The 25,956-nt window shown below is 40.3% G+C and overlaps 1 protein-coding gene across 8 annotated transcripts in view; it reads right to left on the bottom strand.

Moving 5' to 3' along the window:
* FBXW11 (F-box and WD repeat domain containing 11) overlaps window positions 1–25,956 on the bottom strand; it is a 98,847-nt gene that overhangs the window by 54,415 nt on the left and 18,476 nt on the right. For 4 of the 8 annotated variants that reach the window (XM_081136647.1, XM_081136650.1, XM_081136652.1 and 1 more), the window contains one exon: window positions 4,476–4,577. The exons of the other annotated variants lie outside the window; for them this stretch is intronic. In XM_081136647.1, coding sequence (XP_080992773.1) covers window positions 4,476–4,526 — 51 coding nt within the window. In that variant the 5' untranslated portion in view covers window positions 4,527–4,577. The remainder of the gene's footprint in view (window positions 1–4,475; window positions 4,578–25,956) is intronic. 8 annotated transcript variants of the gene reach the window in all.

Genomic DNA, 25,956 nt, shown 5'->3' on the forward strand with positions numbered 1-25,956 from the left:
ACTAAGAACAGCTTAATTTAAAAAATTGTTCAAGGTCCAGTTGAATGTTTCTCTTTATTTTTGTGTGTGTGAAAATTTCCATAGGAGTAAGATTTTATATAAAAAACTCTAAGAGCCCTGCTATATGAAACAGATAAATGTAGAGCTATTCTGGGCGAGGTGCATTTAAAACACCGCTGTTGTAATTATCATCGTCCTCACCACCACCGAACAGCTCAGAGAACCTGCACAATTCCATGGATTCTTCCCTGCCTAACAGGCAGAAGGAAGACAGACCAATTCTCTCTGGCTGGTGATGAGTGGTGAGATTACCAGCAGATTTTTTTTAGTAACCAAAAGGAGAACACCTGACAGTAGAAGCCACATCATATGCACGGTCTTAATCTTATCCTTAGCCTGCCCTAGAATCTACGACTCTTAAGACTGGAATTCCTACTTGAAGAGGGGGCGAGGAGAAAGAAATGGATTTCTGTCCCCACAGAGTAGGCTATCAGCAAGAAAGGTTGCTGTTCCCTTCCTCCACTTCACAAAACCCTGTGAGACTACCTCCATTTTAAAGATGAGGAAACTGAGGCTCAGGAAGGTAAAGTAACTTGCCTAGTGTCAGAGCTATGAAGCAGCAGGCACCAGACCAGAAGTCAAGTCTGCATGGTCCAGAGCCAGTATCCTTCCTACCAAGCCTTCTCCCTTCTCTAAAACGAATCCCCTTAATGTTGGTAGCTATGTTAAGTTCTGGCTGCGGTGTTCTCAAACCACTGTGGCTCACTGAACACACTGAAAGTAGGAAAAGAAACAAGAGCAGCTGCCAAGAAGTTATATTACTGTCCAGCACTATCTCCACTGGAGCTGGGAAGGAGGCACTAAAGCTTGATTCACATGATCCGCGCTGCCATTCCAAGTAATCTGTCCTACCCTTGAAAAAAGCTATTAACTCTCTCCAGCAAAGAGCTTGCCAGTGGCATTCCTGAGAAAAGTTGTCAGCCCACTAACACAGAACCTCTATATTCAGGTCCATTAGCTTTAAGCTTTTAACACTAAAAATAAAGAGGAATTTGTTTCAACCTAAAAATGGCACTTGCCAAGTTGATGTCACTACAGCATGGTGACTAAAACACTGGCTTTGCAGTCACTCAGACCTCAGTTTATTACTCAGTTCTGCCACTTAAAATAAATGCGTAACCTTTGGGTCAATGCAACTTTATATACAAAAAAGGCACGATAGATAACTTCTCCATCAAGGATTAAATATGGTAACCTTGTGGCCTGTAGCCCAACACAAAGGAGGTGGAAAATAAGTGGCCAATACTATTATTCATGTCGGCAGTACTTTTGTGCCACAGGAGTCTTGGAGCCTTAGCAAATACCCTATGTGATCTAAACTCTTGATTATCTGATGTTAACAATCAACTGGTTGAATCTGGATATCTGAACCGACTGAAATATTGATTCGGTTCAGCTTGTTTCACAGACATCTAGATATTCCAGTTCAACTGTTCTATAAAATGTAGAGAATTTGGTCCTAGTTTAAACTGGTTCACTTTTTTTTTTTTTAATCCTCACCTGAGTATATGTTTTTCCATTGCTCTTCAGAGAGAATAGAAGAGAGAGGGGGGAAGGAGGGGGAGGGGGAGAGAGAGAAAGGGAGAGAGAGTAGGGGAGAGGGAGAGAGAAACATCAATGTGAGAGAGACACATCGACTAGTTGCCTCCTATAAGGGCCCCGACCAGGGCCGGGGATCGAGCCTGCAACCGAGATATGTGCCCTTTGGCTGGTACTGAACCCTGTGCCCTTCAGTCCAAGGGCCAATGCTCTAACCAGTGAGCAAAACCAGCTAGGGCACTGGTTCACATTTTTATGAAAGCACATACCGGTTTGGCTAACTTCAGAGTTTTATTACACACACACACTTGGACTCTGAGATTCAGTCTGGATTTTTGTTCACAGGTCTACTTATTACAATAGGCTTCTTGAGAGCAGGTAACAAGTCTGTATTGTTCATTTTTTATGTCCAGCACCAGTACAGGCCCTGGTGCATGCCAAATGCTCAGTAAATAGCCGTGGACTTAAATCTGAAGAAAAGCCATTGAGGAATCTCACTAGCTTTCAGATTCAGAGGGATCATTTTGGCAAAGGGAATGCAATTTCCCTCCTATAGATATTTGGCAGGTATTTCGTGGTTTTTTTATTTTTAAATAAATAATGACTAAACAAGTTATACACCATAGCCTAAGCAAAGTCAACCAGGCTCTCCAGGTAGCCTGTTCCTGCTCATCTGGGGCCCGCTTCAAATGCGCTTGCTGAGAGGCGTGTACAACGTCAGGCAAGACTCAGTCATCTCTGTGATAAACCAAACATACAGCATATAAGCAACAGGCATTCTTTGAAAGTTCAAACCCAAATTAAGGCACTAAATTTTAGCACAGGATGGAGACTGGAAATGGACAGGAGGTATACTGGTGTCAAAATAATACATAAAACCAATGAGAAGAGAGAAAAGCAGTCTCCCAGGTTCATTAATACATTTTTACTTTCCATGCACAAATGGAACAAAATAGAGAAATGATTTTCTCATTTCAGTGAGCTGAGTACATATTTCATTTTATACACTAAAGAAAAGAAAAGCCTAACAAAATCCCCTCAACACCTCGAAAGACAGTATTTGCTCCATTCACATTTTAGTGAGTATCTATCATTCAATATTTCACCATATTTCAAAGTCCAATCAAGGCAAAGTTTCCTTTTTTTTTCTCTTAAATGATTTTCTCTGGGAGAGATGAGTCAAAGACAAACTTTTAACACATTTCGGTTTCCATTTTCAGCAAGGTAGGAACCCAGACTTCCTCCCACTCACCCCACACCTTGTGAATTCCCAACACTGTTCAAAATATACTGTGTGATGCCTTCATTGGCCATTACTTTTAACTGAGTGCAATGAAGATTCTGTACTTCCAGACTCCACCAACACCTACAGTTCTCCCCCTACTTAAATCTCTGGGGGAAAACTCCATCAGCCCACTAAGAAGCAATTGTAACATTCAAGTAATAAGCATTTTCAGAAAAATCTAGACAAAGAAGTACACCGTTACTCCAATGCAAATAGCCATTCCTTAGCACCAAGGAAGAGTACATGCACTAATGCCAGCCACTTTAAGAACATTTTGGTTCAAGTGACATCGCTACAGAGAATCTGCTTTTCCACAGATAAAATACATCACACTGGGGTGTCACTGAAACACCCAATCCCCAGGCCCTAAGGAGTTATAGCCCAGCTTCTTATACAGACTCTAGGATAACTAGATCTCATACTGAATTCACTCTCTAGTTCATTGTGTTAGTGAAATTACGGTAGAATTTTCTAAAGAAAGCAATTTGGATCAATAACCACACCAATGCTCATCAGAATGTTTGCCAGCAAGTAAATAAAATGCACAGCCCCAATATGAAGGAAGTTCTCCTCCTTCCTGGCTCCCCAGCTCCATTTCAAGACCGGAACATGAATAGAAAGATGACCTTGAGAACAGTAAAGTCACCACTGCCATCAATAATATCCCTCTAACTCACTTCCTGAGTTTTACTGTTTCCCTGAAACAGGGCAGTCTCAACAGGATGCCAGGAATTTAATAATGCTTTGTAAAGATCTATCAAACTGTCTAGAATATGCAGTGATGAAAACTGACTGCTGCCACCGAAACCATACTTAATGAAATACATGCTTTCTCTAAACAGAGCTTCCCCAGGCAAGCCACAATGTTTTCTGCCTGGCACTCTGAGAGTCTGTCCCCATAAGTGAGCTCAGTCCAGCTGCACTCCTGCTAACAGGTTTTTTTTCTGAGCAACCCCTCCCCAGTCCCCACCCCCAAAAGTTTTACTTTTATCTGTGGAATTCTCTGCCGGCCTCGGCCTGGAAAACTGGGTGGACCCAGAGGACAGGTGTCAGATCTGGCCTTCGGGAAGTGGCCCAAAGTGACAGTTGTTGGCAGCATAAAGCTGTGATCTTTATAAACTTCAATTTGAGGCTTTCTAACATTAGTGATTCTCTCCCCCGCTCCTTTTTTGAAGGAGGGAAAGAAAGCAAGCCAAAAGGATGAGTTTCAAAATAGAAAAACCACCATTTTAATTATAAAACCCTCCCGACTGTACAAAGAACTGTTAAAAGTAGCCAAATGGAAAATGTCAGTGTTTTTTGGGCACATGCACAACTATTAAACATGAGAATCACAACTTCAAGGTAGGGGGGAAAGAATTAAAAGCAGGAGCAGAAAAAGAGGAGCAGAACAGGCCCAGCCGAAGGCCCATTGCTCAGCAGGGCCCCTTGGTACTAACTCCTCCATGGGGGCACCCAGGCTGGAGGAAAGCAGAGGGTTACACAGAACATTTAGCAGACTTAACATTGGATTAAACACACTACTGCAAGTTTCAACAAATGTTCATGGCATACGTAAAAACACATTTACAACAAGAAAGAAGAGAGGCACCTGGAGACATCTGACACTGGGCATGCTCTGCAGGCAACTCAGTGCGCACATGCTCTCTACCAGGTTGGCGCAGCCTAGCCACAAAGACCTTGGCACAGAACACTGCAGGATGACAAAAAGGAAGGGAGAGAAGAAGCAGTTAGAGGCCGCAACAAATCACTCCTTCACACAGGCAACTTGAACGTTAGCTGGGCAGGGGGTGCGCCCTTGGCAGTTTGGAGGTCAGGGGCGGTGGTCATAGACAACTTGCTGAAACCTTGGGAGAGGGCCCACTTTCTGTCCTATTAAAAGGTTTCTGCTGCCAACTGCTAATCCTCTGGATACGGTGAACAGAATCAAGAGGGAGAGAGAATGATTAAATGAAAACCCACTAAAGGGAGCTGTGAAAGTCTGAGTGCAAACCAAGATTAGTGGTGAGACTGTGACTACAACTTCGTAAAGTAAGCTTATGTCATATAATTGTAATTGCCATCAATACATCACCTACTATGTGCCAGGCACTTTAAATGTGTTCTCTAATTCCCACAACGCAGTGTAAAGAAACAGGCTCAGAGGTTAAGTCATTTGCAAGGACACACAGCAGAGGGGAGAGCCAGAATTTCAAACCTTGGTTTGTTTGTCTGCTATTAAAACCCACATTCATTCCACAAGACTGATGCCTCTTTTATAAAAACTTTGATCACCTAAATTTTTATCATGTGGTTAGTTCTGCACTTCCCTAAATAAAATAACAGGAAACCTAGAGACATTAAGCAAAAGGAACAAGAAAGACGAGTGACAGATTGATAGATACAGGCACATCTGATTTTTAGTGTCATCCACATCTTTGCCTTCCCAAAGAAAACACTTAGGAATATCATGATTTTCATCTTGGACTTCGTTTACAAAGTTCATTTGACATGAGCAAGAATTAAAAGCTTATTTCATTTACCTTTCCCATTCTCTCTGAAAAGCTTGCTGGTTTTCAGGGAATTAAGAAAAAAGTTAAAATATAAACATGCTTTTATGGCTAGTATTTTAAAACCATTAGATTATTTGTGGTATTCATAAGTACTTTTTCAGATCTAAGGTCAATTAATTTACTATGGCAAAACCAATAATCATGCAAAAAAAAAGTGAAGGTGGATGTTTGGGTTGAACCAAAATACTCCAGAAGTCTTAGACCCCATAAACTGTTTGTCCTCGCTATAATTAGAAGAGGCAAACATCCTCATTTTCTTGGGACAGTTCAGGTTGATACTTGTTATCACAGCATAATTTTCACTCTCAAAAGTGTTCTGGTTTGGTAGGTAAATCCTATGGTCACCCCAACTGTAATATAAACGAAGAGTGTTAAGCTTGAAATCAGACAGGCCTGCCACTTACTAGTTACATCTCACCTGTAGTGTAACTAGAATATTGAGATTATTTTGAAAAAGGCAGTTAAAGAATACAAAACCAGAGGAATCAAATGGAATAAAAAAAAAAACACTAAGTTTTTTGGGTAACAATGAAAATGCCATACATTCCCAATGAGTGTCTTCATTCCCAAGCTCACCACAGCCAACATATTAGACACATGTCACTGATACATATATGTATTTGCCTGGACCCTGGCTGGTAGCTCAGCTGATGCTCCAGGCATACATACTTTGTTGCCCCAACACTTTCATAGAGTGCCACAGAAGATGTTGAATAAATGTTTGTATAATGAAAATAGCTGCTATTTATCAAGCTCTTGAAATATGCTAGACAGCTGATACAATAAACCCTCACAAAACCCTTGTAAGACAGGCATTAGGCATTTTACAGAGGAGGAAACTGAGGATCAGGAAAGGAGAGCTTGATTTGTTGAAGTAGCAACTTGTCCAAGATGCAAAAGAACAAGAGCTAACTGATGGCAGAAATTAGAACAAGTTAATCTTGCCTGACTCTAAGCAAACTTGTTTTTTCCCCACTACAACAAACTCTCTCTACCCAAAGATATGTAGCAAATGCTTATTAAAAGAATACTTACATCAGCACATATCAGAAGTAGATGGGCAGAGAAAAGGCCTAGACACATCATACAGTATATAGATTACATAGATTACTTGATTTAAATAAACTCCCAACATCCTCATAGTTCAATTAAAAATTTTTTTTTTGGGGGGGGGGGTTGTAGTTATCCAAATCACAGAAGTATTTGGATCTGAGAATAGAGTTTAAGGATTACACATGCATCCAGCAACTAATTCCAAGTTAATACCAAAGCCCACCTACAAATCAATTTTCATATATTCAGTACAGTCAGGTTCCCTCTGCAAGGTTTAATACATATTTGCCTGGACACTGGCTGGGTAGCTCAGTTGGTTAGAGCATCAACCCGATATGCCAAGGCTGCAGGTTCAATCCCCAGTCAGGGCACATACAAGAATCAACCAATAAATGCATAAATAGGTGGAACAACAAATAGATGTTTTTCTCTCTCTTTCTCCCCTCCTTCCTCTCTCTCTCTCAAATTAATAAATTTAAAAAAAAATTAATATATCTTTACTGATTTCAGAGAGAGAAGGAGATAAGAAACATCAACAATGAGAGAGTCACTAATCGGCTGCCTCCTGTAAGCCCCCGACTGGGGGTCGAGTCGGCAACCCGGGGAATGTGCCCTGACTGGGAATGGAACCGCGATCTCCTGGATCATAGGTCGATGCTCAACCACTGAGCCACGCCTGGCCAGGCTAAAAAAATTTTTAAAGTATGTATTTGCCTTAAAGGATAAAAACCGTGAAGGCATAAGATACTGTACCCTGATTAGATTCTGCTAATCACATGGGCTCCAAAACTTAAAAAAAAGAGACAAATTTTCACAGTGCAAATTTCCACCCCTGATTTTAGAAGTGAAGACACTAAAGAAAAATAACTATCTTCCTAAGGTTTCCTAACCATCTAATGATCTAATCAATACATACAAAAATATGGAAAGCAATTAACATAAAGAAAATTTCAAGAACTTACGAAAGTTCTAAGAATTTAATTTCAAAACATTAACCATTATGATAAAAGCTGCTGACAAGTACTTGGCTGAAGGTAGACGGCTGTGACCTGCGGTGCACTGCGGTGCACGTGGGCTGCACAGTCTCCCTCCAGCACTGCTGCGTGGATGCTGCTGAATACCAAGCTCTCTTCGTGTCCTCATTTTCACGCCAAGTCGAGACTCTGGGTCTGGCTCTCTTTCTCTCCTACCTATCTTTGCTTGCTTCCTCTCTCTTTACTTTAGTGTTAAAAAAAATTTCCAAAAAAATATATATTAACCGTTTATTACAAGGGTTTTAAAAGCTTGGTTATTGAACTTGTATAGTCAGGAAAAAACTTTTAAAGGACGCTTCAAGGGTATAATTTCCAAGAACTTATCTTTGTGACATCCATGGAAAATACTGTGGGAGACAGTGGTGCCAGTACTTATAAAAGGTATCAGAACTGCCCTACTTTCACAGTCCATTACCTTGACGCTAACTGACCAACCACAGTGCTGAAAAATAGTCTTTTCAACAGAAAATGCCACTTGGCCATCCTTTAATAAAGCAGGCTATACTGCTAGAGTGAACATGGTTTCTCTGAGGTCTAACAGACCAAGAGAACAGTGATTTAATTTGAAAATAAAGGATAAAAATAAAAGTTGCACATTTATCAACCTAAGAGCATTAAAAGGCAACTAGGACCACAGCAGGAACTGATTCTTGACGCTTCCCATTCAAGTTTAGAGACCCGGCTGGAAACCCATGCTGACTACTGTGGAGTAACTGCTGCCCATCATTTTTGAACTAGGTAATGGAAAGATTGCCTCTTACCAGCTATATTCTCAATGTAGACTATTGTCTCTTTCTTTTTCTTTCTTTCTTTCTAAGCTAACATTTAAAGTAGTCTGTATTTAAACTTCTAGAACACTACTTAATCGTGAAATATGTATGAAGAACTTACCCTGGTACCTTGGGCATTTACAGATTTTAACAAATACGTACTGGCCTACTTATTAAGCTAACAACAAGCAAGGCCTCTTTCCTTTGGAGAGTTCAGCCTGGAGTTCAAGAGAAACCCAGGGAGATCACAATGGAGATACTTAAGGGAGGCCTTTATGGGTAGAAAGCCCCTAAGAAATGTTTGTTATAATTTCACATTTAGCTTCTTCTAATGACCAGTGTTCTGATTTAGGATTGTTCATAGAGAACAGGAAACAATTCACATGGGGTCCTAATATTAGCAAACACCCTATTAGAGGCACTACATTTGTAGGTTCCACATAGTCAAGGACTGTAACATTGGTTAAGGAAACTAGTAGTTTATTCATTCTGTCATATCCACTATATAACCAAAAACCAAAATCAGGGCCACCATGCTGAGAAACACTATGCACTATGTCAGTACAGACAAGAAGAGTAACAGCTTTTGGCATTTTTCAAAAGCAAAAAGTTATTAAAAGAGGTGGGAGAGGACTGTCCTAGGCGCTCTTCACATTGCCATAGGAACCACAAGTCAGAAGGAAAACGCGGCTGCAGGCACCGTCATCTGATTGGCCGGCCTGAAGAACTCACAAGAGCTAACTCTGGCCTGTTTCTAGATGGACTGTTTTGAATATTCTGCCCTGATTCCTTCTCAAAGAGGCAATTCTTTTAAAAGCTAACCAAAGAGGTATTTTGTGTTGTCTCTCTAATATCACTCTGATTTAGAAATAAGTCTTATTACAGGTTTTCTATAAATCCCACAAATTTTTTCTTTAAACCACTTCCCACAGAATCAGTACCAGCCTCTTCTAACTCCTAAAATTGTGCCTGAGATAACCAAATTGAATGGGTTTAAACACTAGTCCGTTCAACAAAAAATTTACCTGAACTTACATCGATCTGCAGACAGAAAACGACTAAGACACTCTCTCCATTCTCTCTCCTGTCCAGCTCATAGGAGGAAATCTTGAGAATGTGCAGTGTACACACACACACACACACACACACACACACACACACACACACACAGAGGCTTGCCCACAAATAGACTTAGCCCACCCAAAGGAGGATGCCTGAACTAAGCCGTACAAGATGAGTAGGAGGCAGCCGGGGAAAAAGAAAGACATTCCCCAGGCAGAATAAATAGCATAAGCAAAGCCAAAGAGCTAGGAAATGGCGCATCCTAGTCAAGGATGTGCAAGGAACGTAGCAGTACTAAGGTACTGAAATATGACATGAGGAAAAGCTTAGAGCGCAAGAAAGCAGCCAAATCACAGAGGTCTCTCCTGCAGCAACGGTGCTATCAAACTTGGGACTTCATCCTGCAGGACGACAGCTCCTACACTGTGCCCTACTGCTCACCAGTGAACAACCAATCCCTCCCTGGTGTGCAGGCCAGTATTTCATCAACGTGTACAAGACTTTTTTCCCTGCAACTCAGCATACGTACCATTCCAACAATATCTGTCAGAGGGCTAGAAGGAGGCCACGCAACACACTGGCAAGGGTGGAGGTGAGGTTTTTTGACGAAGAGGTGGGGAATAAAGCTTACTATCAAGCCAAAACTATGCCAATTCAAGCCAGCACCAAAGAAAGAGCCTATGTTTTCTAGGACATATGGGGAACATCTGCCACATGAAGAATAGAGAGAAAAGAAGTCTGGTCAACAGTAACCCAATGATCCAGAGAGGAAGTAACTAGTACAATAACTATGTATGTTTTTATAGACACTGTGCAATGAAGTGTTTTAAATCTTTTAATTCCTTCAAGTGAGGCATCAAAAACTTTAATATTCAAACCACTGCTAGAGGCAAGGATGAGACAACTTTTAAACTGTTTTAAGCACGGGAATGACCCTTGGCAGCTGAAGTGAGGCATGCTGAAGAGAAGAAAGTCTGCCAGTCTCTTAGAGAAACCATAAAACAGTCTCTCCTTTTCGTTTTACAGCCAATGCAAATTTCTCTCAGCTGGGCTACAAAGTGCAGACCTGAGTGCCAGCACTTACTTTTGGAAGTACATGTCTAAAGTCAATTTTTACACTCAGCCTAGGTTCGTATTTCCAATAACACTTCCAACAAAGAGCACCATGATCATGAAATGGGGGCTACCGAATAGAGAGGGAGTGAAAAAGATTCATTTTATGGTAACCACCGGGCGGTAACACCCTCTCCACTGGGAATCTCTAGCCAGGAGTGGGGATTTGGTCCTGAAGAATCACACAGCAGGTGGGGTCAAGGAGATTATATATATATAAATAACTGTGGCTCTCTAACCCTAGGTGCCGTTCTGTTTCTACTGGAAGCTATCCTCAACTCAAAGCAAATAAAGCAAGCATTCAAGTTCATCCAAATCAGGGGCTGAATTCTCAGATTTGCTTTTCAAGAAGCAGCAAGTTGTAGTGAAAATAGGGCCACAAAGCTTTCAAAAGATTCAGAACATAGGCTTCGGCTGTTTAAATGCTTGATGGCAACTATAAGTAAGCAAACTCTCACCAAAATAACTATTTTGTTTTAAAAACTAAAAATCATAATGCAGTAATCAGGTTGTAAAATAAAAGTTGATTCACAATTTAAAGGAATTTTCCAAAGCCCTTTAAAGAACTGAATAGTGGCCACTGCCTTAATGTATAAATGGCTTTCTCTCCTTATAATGGTCTTTTATTGTAACAGTGTTTGATAGTAACCATGTGACATATACTTAGACAGGAAATACGCTTTAATTCTTAGCAACTGTACTGTAGAACTACTATGTACAGATAATATACCATAGGGTATTTTCAGGGTAGAATATGTTTAAGGGGAGAAAGGGCATGGGGAGGGGGCGTCAGTGGAAGGAGAGAGAAAAAGGGTAAGAATGAGGAAAACTGAAGTTTGCTATCTGTCAAGTTTCAGAGATTCAAACAGCCAAACAGAAAATCAGGACTCAAAGCCAGAGCCCAAACTTTCCTTAAACCCTACTATGTAAAACAAAACAAAAAACTTTGAATGTCCAGACAATTTTCTCATCTGGAATGGTTATCTAAGATAATATACCAGAACCCAAAAGTTAACAAACTAAAATGGATCTTTGCAGTTAATTATCTTTGGTAAAGGATGTAGCATAATTTTTCTTAAATGAACATCTGGTACTTATGGCAATATTTTAATACTACCTTGGGCAATTTTAAGTGACTGCTTTATTTTAATAACTATATAAATTGTTATAAGTCATAAATAGTAACTTGACAACTTAAATAAAAACAAATTCTTTTCCCGAGAATTGAGTCCATCTTAAACACCTATAGTTTAAATGTGTAAAAACACTGGATGCTAGAAAAATATTTTATCTAGTAACCCTCAGAAACAGCAGTGAAAATCAAAATAGTAACAGCTTGTTCCTGAGTAATTCCAAAGGGGTAAAAAAAATCCTTGTTCAGAGCTCTTGAGAAGCCGGAGAGAGGAAGGATTTAGATGTATGAGGGGAGAAGCAGAATCTCTATTCTAAGCAACATGGCAGAGAACAGAATGTAACAAAATAATCTATTTCTGGCACAGACACAAGGATCCTCAGTTGTACTAGGACCAGCCTAAGGTTCAGTTGCCAAGAAGGAACAGATTCCCCCAGTAAACTTCAGGTTAGATCAGTCTGAACCCGATTCCAATGGGATTTATCCAACATCCACAAATCCTGAGACTGGAAAGAATTAAACAGTTCAATTATGTACATCTGAGCCTTTGTCAATTAACATCTGTGGCCCAATTAGGAATGTTGTTCAGGACTAGGGGAGACCACTTAACTCTAAGCTTAACCTCATTTTCAATGAAAATGGTAAGCGTAAATGAAAATTTACAAAAAAGGATTAGTTGGAAGGGGATGCAAATTGTTATTTTCACCTAGTAGAATGTCTACTAGGTGTCAGACACTGGCCAGATAGGTACCTTGGTTTTATAAATGAAGAAATTGAGGACCAGAGAGGGGAATTAACTTGCCAGAGGTCAAAAGTGGCAGATCTGCAATTCCATCTGCCCCCAAATCCCTACATTCTCCCCTGACCTTCACAGCCTGTCACTTCCTTCGCTTGACATTAAACTCCCCAAACCAGCAATTTCCTCTGATTTATTTTCAAATTTGATCTACTTGTCACTCATCTATACTGCTGATTGAAGTGTAATTGGTACAACCTCTTGCATGCAACCTCTCAATACACATTCAAGATTTGAAAAACAGGCACAAAATTCATTTGACTCAGCAATTTCATGTGTAGAAAATTGTACTAAGAAAAGAAAAAATAGATATATACAAAAATACAGCTAAGATGTTTATCATATCACTATCATAATAGAAAGAAAAAATACTCAACAATAGGGGCTGGTTAAATAAATCAGATTATCCAGAAGACAGAATATTATGTGTCCACCAAATAAAAATCACAGTTGTAGGAAGAGTAAATTTACTGGCCCAGAGGAAATTTACAATATATAGAAAGAAAGTTACAACACACTGGAAAAGTTCAAGAAACATTAAATGAATAAAGGCTACAAACCAGGATTTATAATCCTGTTTATATTTAATAAAAAATACATATGAAATATCCAAATTTGAATACAGGTGATTTTTAATTGATTCTTTTGTCTACCATATTTTTTCAGATGCAGCCAGTACACAACTAGCAATACTCAAATTTCTCAACCCTCTCTTCTCCAGGCCACCTCCAGAGTGACTGGTATTACCACAGTTACCTGGGGATCTGCCCCTGGATTCTAGGCCATTCTCTTACAATGTTGTTCCAAGTCTGGTTGCACTCTGAAGTGACAAAGACACTACCCAAATTCATTTCAATGCCTGTGGCTTCTAGATAGCTAACTGAGGGTACCTAGCCAGAAAGCTCTTAAGTAATGGTGCTCTGTCTTATGAGGCTACAATTTCTAAATATCTGACCATCCATAATCCCTGTTGTATTACACCTGAGAGGACTTCCAGGAGACAACTAAAAACTCACCTGGCTTTTTTAGACATCATCTGAGAACTGAGAGACGCCTGCTCTCGTTATCTGCACCAGGGCACCCGCCCTCCCCCTCCCCCAGTGACTCTGACTCCTCTTGCCTTACCATTCGGGCACAGGTGCTGGCTGCACCCCTTCCCAGTCCTTTGACCCTTCTCACAAGCCAAAAAGCTGTAGTCAAAGAATTTCTGGAAGTGTCTGTACAAGATTTGACTGCCCTACAATATACTGAGCCAAATCCTTACCCTACTTGCAGGTAAGAGAGTGCGGAGTGTACCATGTTTTAAAAAGAGCATTAGAACACAGTGAAAACTTTTTCTTCTCCAGCATAATGAAAACATTCTCACTTTTTCTAGAAAGAGATATCACTTTCAGGAAGATGACCTGAGGAACATTACTGCATCTACTCTCAATGGGTTTGACTCAATTAGAGTCGGACCACACCATAATCCTGTTTAAACTTCACCATTTTAAACTGCTTACTCATTCAAAAGTTTACTGAACATGTCAGTACACTAAATGCTTCAATAGGCTATACAAGAATTCTCACAACCAAACATCCTGGTATTAAAAATCATTTCAGGAAATAAAGCTTTATTATTTCCTAGTTCACTCAAAGGAGAAAGGTGGCTAAATTCCTAAAAAAGTATAAAATATTCTTTAAAATGCAGGTTCACTGTTTTCAAGAGTGTTAAAACTTAAACTCAACTAATGGTATTTTAAAAACCACTTCCAGACTTTCGAAACTTCTATCTCAATGCGTACTCTGAATAAGCACTGAATAAATTGGTCTGGCTGAAAAATCTTCTGGATTCAAACCTTACACCACTTAAGCCCTCAACTATTTTCTAAACACTGCTCATTTTTAACACATATTCAGAGACTCAACCAAAGCTATCCCAGCAAAATACATAGTCTAAGTTGGTAGAGCCTCATTGTTTAAGATTTTACACACACACACACACGGGGGGGGGGGGTAAGAGGGGTGTAGAAAATAGTGGTAATCAAAATTTTGCTTCGTTAACTAGGAATAGCATGAAAAAGTGAGCTGTCAAAGCTAAGATATAAAGGGGCACATTTTATCACCCCTTAAATTTATAGTAAACTTCACACTCGTTCTACTTTCTCTTCTAGTCCATTGTTCTCGGATCCTAAGCTGACCTTGTTTCCAAATAAGCACGAAGTTGTGCGCTCACAATCCACTGGGCTCTGGGAACAAATGAAGGCGCCAGCCTTTGAGCCAGGGGCTAGGACTGCCTAAGTAAGGGGCCCCTGCTGCTAGCTGCACAGCGAGGGCGGCTTTGATTCCCTTCGCATTGTCTGTCTCCTGCAGACAACTGGGGGAGTAAAGTTTTCTCACCGCTTGAAGCCAGAGATTTCATTAAATTCTGGAGCTGAAAGGGACCTTACAGAGTATTCTGTCCATCTTCTTAAAATGTCTTTCTAGCCCAGGTCCCCTACATTGCTCACACGGCGTTTGTGGGATGTATTCCTTTGAAAGAGCCTAATCTCAACAGCAGACAATTACTGCTAACTACATGCTGCAATCAAGTCAACCTCTAAGGTTCAGACCACAACCCTCTGGAACTTCTCACACAAAGGAAGTAACAAAGTCAGGATGTCAGGGCCCAGTATTCATTTAAGAGATACTGGACTTCTTGGTTAAAAGCCCTGTCCCACTCCATTGTGTTAATAACTTTGTCAATAACTCAGCTACAAGCAATCAGTCAAGATGCATAACAAAGCACAGAACACAGATGTTCCCATGATAATAAATATTTCATTAACGCTGAAAGAATACAGAAATGAGAAGAGTGTCAGAAGACAAATCTCATGGGACACTTCCTGCTGCATTTAAGAGAAACACCCATCTGTAGTCCACATTTTAATCAATGAGTTAAAAGTATGCACAGAAACAACAGGAACAGTTACCAAAATGGAAATGAGAGCGAGTGAGTTTGAAAGGGTGACATTACTCTTACTTTGAAAAAAATCAAATGCAAAAACCAAAAACTGGTCTATAAGCCACAGGAAATTACTTAAAGTAATAAACTTTCTTGTAAAAATTGTACTTTATCTCCTAAGAACCTGGATGTCTTATTTCCAAAATAATTTATTTTTAAAAATAAAGCATTTTTTAAGCAATTGGTAAGAGAATTTACAATGTAGGGTGTTCAGGTCCCTATAGCGCCTATACACAGTAAGTACTCAATAAATATTTGTTAAATTGTCAAAGTAACACACATAACCCAGCAAGTCTACACATAGGGCAGAAACTAGATTCAGTGGCTAGATACGGGTATACGGTTATCATTTTAAGAGGCTGATGGTGGACACTTGTTTGGCCTCATGGCTAATCCCAGTGATTGATTCAGGGACGGGCACATCCTCCAAGGTGAATCCTAAGATTTCCATGTGGAGCCTCAGGAAAAGAAATCTGTTCCCCACTGAGCCTGAACAAGAGCGGAAGACAGCTGGAGCAGCTGATGTCATCACGCAAACACAGGGACAGCCTGGAGCTGTCCTAGGAGGTGTGAGGAAGAGACCTGAATCCACAGTTACCTCTGGAGCATTCCAATTATAAATTCCCTTTTTTGGCTTAAGCCAGTTTTGAGTTGGGTTTTCTGCCACTTTCAACTGGAAAAATCATAACAAACCTTAAATACAGGGTGTCCCCCAAAAATGTATACACACTTTAACAGCCAACAGCTCAATTTTTGAAAATGAAATGTATTTTAATAAATGCTGTCTTTATAATTACTCAAAGTGTGCGCATACATTTTTTGGGGGAACACCCTATGTTTAGTTCAAATAAAATAGATGAAACTCAAAAAATATTTGGCATGGCAAAGGTCATAAAAATACAGTATTCAGATGAAATATAAATGATTAAATTTATATTTACTTCCTGATTAAGACTTTTTATTTTCCTGACAAATGTTCAAACTAAATGTCTGACAAACTAAATGTTCCCAAGAATATCCCATTCATGCTATACCATATACTAGAGAAAGAAAAAGGTAGGTAACAGGATAAACTAATCAAAACCCTGAGACTGCAGAAAGAAAGCAGCACAGAAAAACAAGTTCTGATTTTCCAAAGACCTCAAAAGCCAATACTGAAAAACCTAACCCACATCTTTACAGGCATTTCACTCCAAATAAGTAGAGATTGGTATTGCCAAGGTACAAGCACCAAACAAATAAATAACCTTAGAGAAAGGAATGTATCTATCGCTAAGATTACAAAAGTCCTGCAAACTGCTGCAGACACAGCCTATTAAGAGCAGAGTCTGATCTGTTCCCCTCCTGCAACAACTAAGCTTACTCTATGCATTTCTGCCTAACTTGACTCCTGCCCTCATCTTATTTGTCTATATTTTCCTTTCACCTTCATTTTCCCACTCATTTTGTTTTTCCCTCCCTACATTGTATGCGTCGCTATAATCACTCAAATCCTTTTTGGGGGGAATAAGTAGTAAAGGTCATTACATTTCTGAACTAAGTAAAGAAAAAAGTTAAAAACAAAAACAAAACTATAGGAATAATAATACTCTAGTGCTCTCTGTCAATGCCATGAAATGTCATCATTCTCTTTGGAAAAAATGACAGCCACATGTGAGCCTCCCTAAAGCCAGATAACTGTTTCACTATCTAGCATCAATAAATTGTGCAGTTTTTAAGTCGAAATAATGCACATGCCTAGAAGTCCTGGGATTCTTCAAGGATCCCTTACTTGGAAAGGATACAGAATACCACAAAAATACGAAAGTACCAGAAAGCATCGAGTGTGTGTTTGTTTCATTTTATTTTTTAATTTAGACAGAAACACACTGAATCGGAATTCAACAAACCTCTGGATGCAGCTACCAATTTACAAGAAATACAGAGGGAAACAATATGCAGACCTAATGAGAATATAACCAGCAAAATACAGAATGCAAGCAGTTATACAGGACAAATGACCAACCCAGTTTTTTCAATAACCACATGGCCAAAAAAAAAAAAAAAAAAAGATGGGCGAGGCCATTGTTATAAATTAAGAGAGACTTAACAGACTGTTTACTATATACAATGAATGTGTGAACCAAGTCTGGCTGCTGAACTGGAAAAAAAAAACCTTATGAGAAAAGCAGCAGAAAATTCCAACAGAGGGCAATACAATATACCTAACCAGTACTCCTCAAAACTGTCAAGATCATCAAAAAAAAAAAAAGAAAAGAAAGTAAGTCTGGGACACTGGAACACTCAAGAAGAACCTTCTAAGGACACATGACAACTAAGGTAGTATCCTGGGATGGGATTCTGGAACAAAAAAGGGGCACTAGGTAAAAACTAAGGGTATGTGAATAAGCTATGGACTTTAATTAAAAATAATGCATTAATATTGGTTCATTAATTTTGACAAATGCACTAGATTATGTAAAATGTTAATAATGGGGAAAACTACAGAGGGAGGAATATATGAGAATTCTGTAGTATCTGTTCAATTTTTCTATAAATTTAAAACTACTATAAAAATAAAGTCTATTAACTGAAAAATTATGAAAACAATTAGGCAAATATATACATTGACTATTTGATATTAAGGAAGTATTATTAATTTTTTAGGTGCAATAATGGAATTGCGCGAGCCCTGGTCTGTGTTTAATAGCCGTCTGTGTTTTGTTTTAGCCCTGATCTTTATGGGTATGCCGTGAACCATTCAGGACGGATGGAAGAATAGATCGAGTTCAGGGGGTAGATCAGAGCAGTGTTTCCCAAGGTTTTGCACCCAAGATCATTTTTGGTGACGCAGAAAGATGTTTTAATGTTTAATACCTATATGTTTAACTAAAATACATGTTATAAAAAATATATAACTAGCACATCAAGCCCATGATTTCATAAATTTTAATTTCTTACTGTAGGTTTCCTTTATCAAAAACTTTATTGACAAAGAACAAATAAAATAGAAACAGACTGGGGGGAAAAAACTTTCTTGAGGCTAAAAAAAAAAAACCACCCCAGGCAGAGGTAGGTTAAGATCCCAGGTCCAACACTATTCGACCTTAAGCAGGTCAGCTACTTGATGGGCTAGAGAGGTTCAACTTCTACATCATCCAAAGCAGGCACCCAATAAATATTAGGCACTACATTATTGTTAAAAGCCAGCCTGCAACTGCAACAAAGGCACCATGTACCCGTAGAAAGGACTGGACCTGTGGGAAATGAGGGAAGCCTGGGATGAGGGAGGGGAGTGCCAGGCGCAGCGCAGTTTGGACAGGGCAGTCAGGGCTTTGTCTGCCCTTCTCTCAGTCTCCCCAAATACTGAGAATCCGCTGCTGCCGACCTCAAGCCCGGTGACCCTGCTGCTCCTGGAGAGTCCCACGCTGCCACCTAACATCTCTCAAACTACAGTGACAGATAGAGATGCAGCCTCTAAAATAATCAGAAGAAATAATCCTCCAGGCAGAGATAAGAAAAAACACAAGGCTCTCTAGAGATGGATAGATACAGACAGACAAAATCCCTGTATGACCTTGAGCAAAGAAAACAGTTCCCTCGCCTGTCTCCATTTCCTTACATGCTAAAAAGTGGAAAATAAGCCCACCTTTCAAGGTACAGAGAAGGTGAAAAGGAATAGATTTAAATAAATCTGGCATTAACTAGTGCTAGTTCCCTCCCTCCTTACCATGGCAAGGTGATGGAGGACTCCTAAAAGGAGCTGGGATGTCTGCCCTGGCTGGTGTGGCTCAGTTGGTTGGGAATTGTCCTGTGCACCGAGAAGTTGCCAGTTTGATTCTGTCAGGGCACATGCCCAGGTTGCAGGCTGGATCCCAGGTAGGAGGCATGCAGGAGGCAGCCAATCTATGTCTCGCTCTCACATCAATGTTTCTTTCTCTCTTTCCCTCTCCCCTCCTCTCTCTCTAAAAATCAATTAAACAAAAAAAAAGGAGTTGGTATGAAATGCACAAAGAGAGTAAAGAATAGCCCTCAGATTGCATTGGTTTTGAATCAAAATAAAAGAGGAGAGTAATTCTGGGGTCAGAAAGTTTGGGAAATGCTGGGAAAGAGAGTATTAAAATGACAATTATCAAGTGAATTTCCAAAAGAAGGAGATTATATGGAGCATTTACTACATTTACTTGACCTAAGGAAACACTACTCATAGGAACAGTGATCCTATTAATCACTGACACAAACACAGAGACAAAAAAGAGAAAGGGAGGGAGGAGAGAGGGAGGGAAGGGGAAAGGGAGAGAGGGAGAGAGAGGGAAGGAAAGGGAGAGGGCGGAGAAAGAAGAAAAAACAAAAGGAAAGTTAGCAGTTGACAACTCCTTCAAAAGGACAGTAAAAGCATTAGTGAGGTGAGACTATCTGAACAGATTACAAGTCAATGACAGATTTTAAAATCTAGTTTAGAGGCAGAGAAAAAGGATGCTTTTTGATCCTCTGAAAGGCGTTTCTGAGGCCAAAGCTTAATTTTCAAAATCAAATCATTTTAAAATTAAGGGATGATATTAAGTAACAGTACCAAGAATTTAAGGAGTAAATGTATTCATTTTACAAGCACATACAGACTTCTGATACAAGATTGTAATTCTCATTTGCCCTCCCAAATTTATTCCCTCATTCAACTGGGCTACTGTATGGCATGCACTGTGCTAGATGCTGAAAGTATGCTATGAACTGAATATGACATCACAGGCATGATCTTTGTCCCCACGGAGATTACCTTCTAATAAGGGAATTGACAGTTCAGTGAGGGATTATGCAATACATTTAACATTTGTAATTATGTTAACAGCTATAAAGAAAAGGAACTGAGTGCTCTAATACAAAAGTCCAGCCAGCGTGGCTCAGTGGTTAAGCATCAACCTATGATCCAGGAGATCCAGGAGGTTCAATTCCCTGTCAGGGCACATACTTGGGTTGCGGGATCAATCCCCAGTAGGGGGCGTGCAGGAGGCAGCCCATCAATGACTCTCATCATTGATGTTTCTATGATGTTTCTCTCCTTCTCTCTTCCCCTCTCTGAAATCAATAAAGACATTATATATACATATATACATATTTATACATATACAACAAAGGAATCTAACCTGTAAGGGGCCTTAGGGGACCCAGACATAGCCTCTGAGGAATGCATGCTTGAGCTCAGTTCTGAAGGACAAGCAGGGGTTAACTGGGCAAGAAAGGAAGGAAGAGTGAAGCCATCTTGATAAACAAATACTGATAATGCTTGTTAGGTCAAGACAGTATCTGGTGCCCTGGAGGAAAGTGTGAGTGTGCAGGGAGGTGGGTGGGGGATCACTGAGCACTGAGGCTGAAGAACAAAAAGCTAGGGTGAAAGAGAGCAAAACCAGACAAGACTCAGAAGGAAAACAAAGGTGTCAAGGTTGGGGTTTCTGAAAGATTCAAATGAAATCATCAAAGGAATATCAAAGAAAAGGCCATCTACATTGGCACTGGAAACCTGGCAAGGGCACCTCCTGGACTGGAAATAGGGTTCATTGAATGTGAACAAAGAAAAGCCTACCTAGCCCGGCCGGGCGGGGCTCAGCGGTTGAGCATCGACCTAGGATCCAGGCAATCAGGGTTCGATTCCCCATCAGGGCACATGCCTGGGTTGAGGGCTAGGCAGCCGATCAATGACTCTCTCATCATTGATGTTTCTCTCTCTCTCTCCCCCTCTCCTTTCCTCTCTCTGAAATCAATAAAGACATTTAAAAAAGAAAAAAAAAAGAAAAGCCTACCTAAAAGCCATAAGGAATTCCCAGCAGAACCTCACCTCCTAGCTCAAAGCACCAAAGAACAAGTAGGAGTGACCTTGAAGCAGTCAGTGAGGCCAACCGTGACTGATCCTGAGGGGCTGCATCAGGGGCATCTGGAGCCAGGGTCCCGCCAGAGCAGTGCGGAAGCTTGTTGTGGATGTATGCTGAGTAAAGCAGATCCTACTGCAGCTGGCCTCAAACAGAAACGGCCGCTTCGATCACAAAAGGGCAGCCCTGGCCCAGCCAAAACAAACTCAGAAGTTCCTCACCCTGGGGACTTCTTTCCACCACACTGCAAATGCACCTGGATCTAGAATCAGCAGAGTAGAACAACAGCTAATCTAAACATTTCCCCTTTTCACAAAAGAAATACAAATAACCACAAACATAAGAGATATATTCCGAGTAGCACTAGCAATTAAACAATTTAATTTGCTCAGCCAAATTGGGATTAAAAAATATTAATGCCCCAAAATGGCATAAACATGGAGAAAACAGCCCTTTCTTAGATAGAATATGGTCTGTCATGTCACGCTCACACAGGAAATAGAAAGCGGGTAAAATCTTCGGCTACATAAAATAAAGTGCACATGCTCTTAAAAATGTGTACACCCTTCAACCCACAATTCCACCTCTTAGAACTTATCCAAAGGATGCATTCAAAGATTAAACTACAAGAAAGAGCAATCAGCTCTAAGTTGCTATAAATTACACATAACTTAATGTCTTTAATAAAGGAGTTTAGTTAGCCATTTGCATTCATACATTAGACACCCCTTCAAATTATTCTAAAGAAATATATAATGGCTCAGAAAGATGCCACAAATATTGATGAGTTTTAAAAGCAGTTTGCAAAACAATTTCAGGTGTAAAAAAGCAAATATATATGAAATACACATGAAAGAAAAAATATGTATAGGAAAGGAGATAAATACACCAAATATTAAGTCATCAGGAGAAACTTTTATTCTTTTTTTCTTATTTACATTACTTATTTTCAAATTTTCTATAATAACCATGATTACTTCTGTGAAAAGAAAATATAAATTTCTTATTCAGCAACTTTTCAAGTTTTTTAATGTATGTGTAAATAATAGTACTAGCCCAAGTGGATAATCGTATTGGGAGGGGGCATGTGAATCTTGAGCCTACTTTTTACACATATATTAAAAAACTATTGACAACAGAATATCTTCAAGACCTTAGGGTAAACAAAAATTTCTTTAACAGGACACAAAAATCAGTAACTATGAAAGTATTAATTAATTAAACTTCATTAGCATTAAGACCAGTTTATCAAAGACAATATGGAGACACTGAAACAGCAACAGATCAAGCGCGCAGTACGTGTATCCGACAAAGCACTCACTCCCAGACTGTAAAGAACTCCCACAGATCAGTAAGAAAAAGACAACTAAAATTTTTTTTTTTAAAGGGTCAAAAGATTTGGCAGGCATTTCTCTAAAGAGAATACCCTGAATGGCCAATGGGCACATGAAAAGAAAGTTCATCATTAGTCAGGGAAACCAGAGTAAGACACTACTTCAAACCTATCAGAGTGGTTAAACTGAATGACAACGTCAAGTGCTGAGGAGGTTGTAGAGCAACTGGAAGGGTGATACAAGGAACTGCAGGAATGTACAACCACTTTGGGAAAAGATCTGGTAGTTTTTTGAAAAAGTAAAACATGCATCTATACTCTCTCCCAGCAATTCCCCTCCGAGGTAGGAGATGGGCTAGTAAACCAGGACAAGCAGAATAGGGAAACTGAGGCAAAGGGTTTCATTGGCCAAGCAGTTTACAGATATCCAGTAAACCGCAAAATCCTATCTTCCCTAAAGCGAGGATACAAAAGTAAATGGTTTGCACTTCTCCCCAACCAGGGGGAAATTAGCTTAAATCACCCTACTCAGAGAAATAGGTAGCAGAAATCCAATTAGTGCCATTAGTCAACCACACCCAAGGACAGATGAAGTTAAGGGAATAAATCTCATTTTGGCACATCAGCATAAAACTGATGAATATTCTACTGAGACCCTCCCCTAAATTCCCAGCCTTTAAAACCCCTCAAAAAAAATGAAGGTCTCGGGGCAGGCTCCTCCTCCCAGGAGCACCCCCCACCTTTCCTTTCCCCTTCTTCCCTCACAGGCATGCATCTCCTGAGCTCTAAGGGACGCAAAGAGGCTTCCAACCAGGTAGCAATGGGCAGAGGCAGCTAGTCCCAGGCTAACCCCTGACCCCGTCCCCAAGGCCCTCTTTTCTCTGACTTCTTAGTGAGCCAAAGCAGCCCAGCCTAGTCTCACTTCCCCTACCCAGTCCCTCTCCCATTGCTTCTTCTGTCCTGGGCTCTTCCTTCTTTCACTGTGCCCACCTTTAATAAACGTCCTCTCGAATCACCTGGACTTGTGCTGTGAAATCTTTCCTACACGAAGCCAAGAACCCACACGCTACCGGCCAGCTCTGGGCAGACCCGTTCACGGCCAGGTCCCCTTTTCAGTACCAGGTATACCCAAGAGTCCAAACAAAAACTGAACACAGCCCTGGCCAGCGTGGCTCAGCTGGCTGGGCACTGTCCCGTGCACCGAAAGGTTGCGGGTTCTGTCCTGTCAGGACACACGCCCAGGCTGCGGGCTCGAGCCCAGGAGGGGGCGCGCAGGGGGCAGCGGAACGAAGGGACTGAACAATTATATGAAAAGAATGAATTTCAAAAACATTACGCTGGGCAGCATAAGCCAGACATAAAAAGAGTACATGCAGTACACGCATGCTACATAATCCCATCTATAGGAAGTTCTAGAACACACAAAACACACCTACAGATACAAAAAGCAGGTCACGAGGCCAGGGACGGGGCGGGGGACTGCAAAGGGGAATGACGGAAGTTTGGGGAGGTAGAAATGTCCTCTCTTTTGATTTTGGTAGTGGTGATACGAGTGTATATAGTTCTCAAAACTCACGGTACACTTAAATGAATAAGTTTATTGCATGTAAACAATACTTCAATAAAGCTGAAAAAACAAAACCACAATATAGATACTACTACACACCCATCAGAACGGCTAAAATTAAAAGGCTGGTAAAACAAATGGCAACAGAACTCTCCACATTACAGGTGGGAGTGTGAGTAGGCACAGGCACTTGGGAAACAGTGTAGCAATATCCACTGAAGCTAACATGCCTATCCTATGACCCAGTAATTCCATTCTGCTTATGTCCACCTTAGAAGTGTTATTCCTAATAGCAGCCAAAAATTCGAAACAACCCAACTAATTCATCAACAGTAACATAAGCAAGCCGTGGACTATATATATAATGGAATAATGCAGAGGGGGAAAACGACTGTTAACAAAATAGACGGATTTCACAAATACAATAATGAGTGGGGGGAGCAGCAGACACAAGAGTATATCCTGTATGATTCCATTTATATAAAATCCAAAAACAGCCAATACTAACCCGTAGTGAAAGAGGCCAGAATAGATCTTTGGGAGGGTTTACTGAGTGAGGCACAGACATGAGGAAACCCTCAAGAGGCTCTGGAAATGTTCTATATCTTGATTTGGGTAGTAGTTACACGGTGTGCTACACACGTACGTTCTATACTAGATGTAAGTTACACACACACTCACACATAAATGCCCTCTGACCAATCTTTGTTCATCCCTCGAAACTGGTGGCTTATTACACAGTATCCAGGCGTGGCTTCTGTCAGTGTGAGTCAGACACACTCCCGGTCTAGTCTTTCACATGTTCTTCATGACGCTCTCTCTGACTGTCTGGCTGTCCGAGCTGGTGGCACTACTAAATATCTGGAGTAATGACACTGACAATGGGATTGGATAAAGTCATGCCCCAACCAGACAGGGAGGACTTACAAAATACTTATTTACAGTATAGTCTTACTATAGATGTAATTTTAAGTGTACAGGACCAGTCCCTTGTCAATTCACTATCCTTTTGATTAACTTCATGCAAAGATTGTGGGGAAAATTAAATACAAGCAGGCAGCTCTTTGAAAACAGGTATATAGTGTTGCTAATATTTTTGCTTAAAAACTCCATAATTATAGTCACGTGCTGCTTAATGACAGGAACACATTCTGAGAAATGCATCGTTAGGCGATTTCATCGTTGTGTGAACATCATAGAGCGCACTTACACAAACCTAGATGGCACAGCTTACACACACCTAGGCTCTGTGGGATAGCCTATTGCTCTGCAGGAGAGGGGAAAAATTTTCCCTCTACCTTTGTGGGTTCTTGGCCCAAGACACCCCTGAAATAAAAGATTAACAGGAGAAAAACAAAAGTTTAATAACATGTATGCCTCCTACATAATGAGAAAACTCAGGAAAAGGGAGTAACTGGCCAAAATGGCTGAAGCCACACCTTAAGGAAAATACAGCACCATCTTCACCTGAACACAAAAAACGCCAGGGACTGGGGAATTCTACCAGGAGAGCAAGTAAACAAAGGTAAGGTTGCTAAGCAGACTTACGTCCTTGTCTTCGGCACTAAGACTTTCTAAAAATAAAGTCATCCCCATCTTCCAGGTAAGGCCAGGGAGACACCCTTCCAAAAGTAAGTGTCTTTTACAAAAGGTAACTTCTATTTGGTTTTCAGAGCTGTTTCTTAAAATTAATCAGCCTAAAATGACCTTATGCCAAATAGACATGTTTTGGGGTGACAAATTCTGTTCCCCTACAGCTCCTAAACTACAAGCCTGTTCAGCATGTTATTACAGTGAATACTGTAGGTAACTGTAACACAACCGTATTTGTGTAATG

The sequence above is a fragment of the Miniopterus schreibersii genome, assembly GCF_964146895.1.
Source record: "Miniopterus schreibersii genome assembly, chromosome: 4".
Taxonomy (NCBI): Eukaryota; Metazoa; Chordata; class Mammalia; order Chiroptera; family Miniopteridae; genus Miniopterus; species Miniopterus schreibersii.